Below are 6,253 nucleotides of genomic sequence, written 5' to 3' on the forward strand. Positions count from 1 at the left end.
TCTTTTGCCAATGTATATATTGTGAATAATACTTTTTCGGTTTATATAGCTTTTATTACTTTGCGTTTTCGAGTCCTGGCGCGACCTAGGCAGACGGTCCGCTAAATCCTTTGGTACGCCTTTGGGTGCGATGGGGTCGTCACAAGTTGTCATCAGCAATATAAGGAATTCAAGGGAGAAAATGTAACTAGGCTACCCCGAAACCATCCGAGCCAACCCAAGGGGCAGCTCTGCCTTATTCAACATTGTAAAGTTTAAGGTAACTTGGGCATAATTTGCATATGATTTTATGTGTCTTTCATGGACTACGAAAGTTCACTCCTAATTGGACATATGAAGCCACTTAGATCTTTTCATGGATATACAAGCACTGTTCTTGCTTGGCTACATTTTCTAGTGGAACATGGGAAGATTTCATTGGTCTTGCTGGGGTGGCTACCTTTGACAAAGAATGGATAAGATTTGATACAAAGGCGTGCTTATTTAGATCAAAAGGAAATAAAAGATTCGGTAACTGATCAAAGAAAGATGAGAATGAAGAAAAATATATTTGTAATACCAAAGTTTTAGCCAACACATGAAGGGGATGGAAAATTCTTCTCCAGTACGTAATGTCCAAGAAAACTAAAAGATTATTAGTACCTGAAAGTTTGAAACTAGAACATAACTAGATATTTGATTGGTGGGTTTTTACTTAGAGTCTTGCTCCTAAACTAGTGGTTGTGATGTGGTGTAGGGACTTGGAGACTAATCCATTACCTAACTAGTAAAATTCTGGTCGGACATTAGCTAGTGGGCTTGGAATTCTAGCCAGTCAATTAAAGTTTCATACTAATTAATGATTGATTTTATAATTGTGGGAAAGAAAAATGTATGATTATTTACTTCATTTAGCATCATGTAGTTTCAAATATTCCTTTTTTTTAAACTGAAACATGTTGTGGTAATATGCCTGTACCAGAAGCATATTATTACTCAGGGATCCAGCGCCAGAAATGATCCTTAAATTTGGGTGACTTTGGTTCAGTTCGAGGTGAATATTTGGCCACACTTTCAACTTCTGATAGCCTATGCTTAGGGGAGTGAATTTGCTTCCTGATCCTCCTTACGTTCTGAAGCCTCTTTTGGCATCGGATCTTATGGGAGTATTTCACAGTGGATCTAACTTAAAAGTGTGTCAAGATAGTCGAGTTTTTTCAGATTTTCTTGTTTTGTTCTAATAGCCATTTTTAGTCTCTCTATCACGTTACAAAAAACGTTACAGTATAATGCTAAACCATTTTTCTAATAGTTTTCAATCCGAACAAGACTCTAGATTGATTGGCTTCTACTCCTTTTTTTTTTTACCTGAAAACACAGCTGATGTCCTCAACCGTAAACCACTTTCCACAAGTTGGTTTCAGAGAGATTCCAAATAGTACTTTCCAGAATGTTTGAGGAAAAGAGAAGGATCCTCCCTTTGTTAAGAACACGAAATCAATCTGGCACTTCCGCAGGCATGGCTGAAGATGCTGAGAGAAATCGTTGCAAGTTCAACTGGACCTGATCATTAGATCTTAGGCAGGCAAAAGGAATAACTTGGGATGGACCTCAGTATACTAAAGGGCTTTGCACAAGCATATAGCCCAGGTGAGTGGAAAAACAAAGCCAAGATCATCTCATATTTTGGACAGAAAACTGGAGGCCTATTCTGCATCCTCATTTTATAGATGGATACAAAAGAAAACAGTGCAGATGAATATGTATGCAAATATATTCATCAAATACAAGAGGGAAACAGCGTTTGTTGGTGCCATACTGCCATTTAAGTTTCTCATTGAGCAAAAATCACAAGATACTTCTGTTGAGTCATGCACTGAACAAAAAATAACATTTTTTTTTTAAAGAATCAATTGAAAAAAATTAGGTAGCAGAGGATGAATAAACAAAAAAGCTGGCAATAAGTTAAATCCTCAACTAAGAATCAAAATTTTGGTTCTTTCAACTACTAAAGATAAATTCTACCTTCTAAGCTTTCCCTACAACAACCCCAAAATCTACCCACATGAACAGCCTATCAGTAAATCATCCACTAAATGAACAAGAAATTAATAAATCAATGAATAGCTGTACAAGATCTTACCTAATCCCATCGATTGTAGTGATCTACAAAATCTCAAACTAAGACACTAGCTGGATTTTCCCACAATGATCTCTAGAGCCTGCTCCTTCAGATTTGGAGAAATGGTTTCACAACCGTCAGAAAACCCTACAAAAAGTTATACCTACCTCCAAAAATTTCTCCTAATGAAACATTAGAAGAATCATCCCTATATATTACTGCTACAAGGGCTTTGCAGGGGCTCTTTTCAAGTTGCAAGAAACTAGCCCACAGACCAAAAAACTGATTATCTACCCTATTGACTCTGCCCCATCAACACGAAACCTTACTCGCTGATGTGCTTTCAGGGCTTCTGAAGAGAAGTTCTCCAAGGCCTTGAAAATGGGAACCAAACCTCCCTGTACACTACTTGAAGCTGCATCATGCACTATTTTTATGGCAGTCTTGTGCTTTGCTCTCTCCTCTGCCAACTTCTTTGTTACCAAATCTAAGTCCACTGTCAAATCATCCAATGGTGAAATTCCACTTTCTGATGGAACAATAGAAACACCAGTTTTGTCTGACATTGCATCTTGTTCACGAGGTATTTTTCCTCTCTCCATCTGGATGGTTTTCAGTCGGTCCTTAATATCCTTTGAGAGGTCCTGTGCTTTTATTCTTTGACGTTGCTCCTCATCTTGCTTTTCCCAGAGCTCCCGCAAACTTGAAGCAAAGTTATGCATCGCATTTGCTACTCGGATTTCAGATATAGTTTCCATTGCTTGATACCAATCATGGCATATCACAAAAACTGGAGGAGCTCCAAGCCGCCCTGGGGAGAAAGGAGCACGTCCATCAGGGGTTTCTTCTGGTTCATACTGTAAGCATTGCAGAAGCCACCCATTTAGTGACTCAACATAAGACTTCTGGGTTTTGATCCAGTCACTAAAACGATCAGACCATGCCCGGAGTTCCATCTCAAGTTCAAGAGAGGCTCGCAAGCTTGAGTCTTTTAGAAAACTAGTGTTTGCCTTTAGAGTGCGAGTTTTGCTTTCCATGATAGCTTGGAATTGTTTCTGGTGACAACCAAGCATCGCCTTCCACATTCTAATTAGCCTGTCCATCATAATTCCAATAATTAATAAAGATGAACAATTCATCCTTATTAAATCTATTTAAAGAAATAGTAAAGATTTGAAGGTAACAAACATCCACAAAATTAATGAATGCTACTACCATCTTTGTGCCAAAGAAGGAAAACAAAAGCACATCACAAAGAAGGAAAACAAAAGCACATCAAACCAACAACAGCATGAAGCGACCCAAAAGATGGAAGTGCAGTAAAGAACACAAAGCTGGGAATCGTACGACATTAGTGAAAATTAATGACCTTGCTCAGGATGCCAAAACAGCCAGGAAAGTCAAATTTTCCCATAAGCCTTCCGTTTTGTGCTTGAAAAATTTTTTGTTGGAGCATATAAGGAGCAGAAGAAAGAATGAAGTGCCAGCACACAGCCAAAGAATTTAACTTGTGCTTCCTAAGGTGAAGTAATATATGAGTTTGAACATAAATCATATTAACGTACTTCAATACGAACATACCCATGAATTAAGTCAGCGACTTGTGGTTGCAACTCCTCGTCCCTCAACATGTGTATTCTGCTTGATATTGCATCAATTGTTTTCATGCAGACATTCAGTTTTGTCACCAATACCCTAATTGAAGCCCGAAGAGCATCAATTTTGTTAGGTTCGGCACCTTTTTCATCCAAAATCTGCAACTTCTTGCACTGCTTCTCATAAATAACCCTAAGTCTTTCCTCAGCCTAAAACCAAAGCAATAATTTTAGTTACTTAACGACATCAAAAAGAAATTCAGAAGCCATATGGGTACATATACACAGTGAATATTAAGTACCAAGAAATAAGATATGTTAATTGCCTTGGACCTAACAAATATAGACTTTATCCCTTAATGGAAGCAATTAAGTTTGGTTTTTTCCTTAATATATCCCTAGTGTCTTTTCACAAATTTTGCAGGGAAAATCAGTAAACTCCAAATAAGAGATTGATCAATCACTGAATAAACGACATAAAAGAGCTACTGATAAGCTAAAATACCGAAATCATGAATCATGCTAAGCAAAAGGTAGACCAAAATAATGGTCGGATTGGTCTATGAATCTTAACTTGAATCCAATGCCACTAAAATAATTTATTAAAACCAGTCAACTTGGATAGAATGTAGTATGAGTTTCATTTTTCGCTGTTTCAAAAAACTGACTAAAACAATAGCTGTGAACATATGCATATAGCTAGAGAAAACATACATGTATGTAAACAGAAATATTCTTGTACATAGCTAGAGAAATAAATGAAGGCGTTTGGCTGCTGCTGTAGTTCCATTAAGATTCAGTTTGATGATAGATAGCTATGAGTACAATACATATGTGCATACACATCCAGATTGACACAAACACACATGTAATTGAGAGAGCGAAATGGAGAGAACCAGTTGGCACTGGATAACACAAAATCAACCAAGAAGGGAATCTGATTTAATGCTTTACTATCCTTTATTTGTATATATTGCAACCAAAAAGCAAAAGCGCTTTCTTAAAAGCATGAAAACTTGATTGTTTTCAAATTTTTTTATTTTTTCTATTCAAGTATTTCATGCATAGAGCTAAGCTTGAAGTTGTTTTCAGTTGATCATAAAATGTTATGCACTCTCAGACGCCACCTTGACGATAGTATTGTTTCCACCATGAACAAGACTCAAGTCCCCACATATCTTCTTTGGAACTTTTCAGAAGAAAAAAAAGTAGGATCAAGATATGCATTGGTCATTCAAGATAAGAAAGAGATAGTCATCAAGGAAACTTTTACGAAGAATGAAACTTGAACGTGAAATCCTACTACAGTGCACCGCATCATTGACAGGTTCACACAAAATAGCACCAGTCTTTATTCTAACCATGTTTTGCATTTACTCATGTTCTCCTTTTTTGAATTGTAAATCTCTAAGTTAATATACAGGAACAAATAAATTATTAACTTGTAACATGTCAATTCTGAAGGGTGGTCAAAATGCATAAGTAAATAAAGGAAAGAACATGACATTTAGCAATATGACAACTCAGGTGAAAATCTTCAAGTCATAAAAAGTTTTAAGATGAGGTTATACACTTTACCTTTACTTCCTTGTACAGTTTCTTCTCCCAGGCATAAAGCTTCTCCAGAGTAGCTGAAAGGTTACCTGGCTTTGACTCAATGTCCTTCCAAAGTTCACCAAAGTAGGATTCTGCAAATTTATTTGCTTTAGCAGCTAATCTTACGGAGCTTGTAGATGATTGATATAAAGATGACGAGGATCGTGATCTCAGGTATAGAATCCTGGATAAAACCACTGTATAGAGACACATGAGTTGTATTAGCATAAATGTCTACCAGGTCTGAAAATATCTAGTCTGACAAAGTGACAACGTTTTTCTTATCCATTCCAATCAAAACTCTGACATAAGGTGGTGTGCACGAGAAGCAACATGAGGCAGTCAAGCTTTTATGATGCTCATTAACTACATTAATATAATCAATAATACTGATTCAGGTTAGTAATGTACAAATCTGTTTACAAATACTTTATCTGGCAGGAACATGTTTCTGAAATTATTAAGTACACCAGAATACTTCATGCTGTCATTAGCAACCCATTGATTTTTCACTACAGATACTAATCAGAAAGCCATATACTTCATGCTGCCATTAGAATATCGAAGTTCTCAAAATCAGATGAAAACCACAGATTCATAACAGATCTTTTTAGCAGATACATTTGAGGAAAAGAAGAAAGTCTATTACATGATTCAACTCATTATCTTTCCTAGATACTTCTGAGAAAATTAATACTGACCTACCAGGTTTAAAAAGGTCCCTGCAGAAAACAATTCAAGTTTATAGACACCAAGTTAGCATTCCTGTTTCATCTTTAGTTTTCAACTGCGCAGTTATCAAATGACTAGAACTGTTTAAATGACAGTTGCTATTCCAGCCCCCAGTACAGAACAAGCCTAATTACGGGCAATCAAAGTTAGTACATCTGAAAGAAATTGGATATTGCAAGCAGCTTTCAGTAAGCCACTAATTGAGCCAGGTGGCACAGGTCAACGTTTC

The 6,253-nt window shown here is 36.7% G+C and overlaps 1 protein-coding gene across 1 annotated transcript; it reads right to left on the reverse strand.

Annotated features, from left to right (window-relative positions):
• Window positions 1-1,984: 1,984 nt before the first annotated feature.
• On the reverse strand, window positions 1,985-5,505 carry LOC113750745 (nitrate regulatory gene2 protein-like). The gene is made up of 3 exons (XM_027294685.1): window positions 5,275-5,505; window positions 3,683-3,906; window positions 1,985-3,196 (listed from the first exon to the last, which is right to left on the reverse strand). The coding sequence occupies exons 1-3, from the start codon at window positions 5,503-5,505 to the stop codon at window positions 2,392-2,394; spliced, it is 1,260 nt and encodes a 419-aa protein (XP_027150486.1). The 3' UTR covers window positions 1,985-2,391.
• Window positions 5,506-6,253: the final 748 nt, after the last annotated feature.

This window comes from Coffea eugenioides, chromosome 10 (assembly GCF_003713205.1).
Source record: "Coffea eugenioides isolate CCC68of chromosome 10, Ceug_1.0, whole genome shotgun sequence".
Taxonomy (NCBI): domain Eukaryota; kingdom Viridiplantae; phylum Streptophyta; class Magnoliopsida; order Gentianales; family Rubiaceae; genus Coffea; species Coffea eugenioides.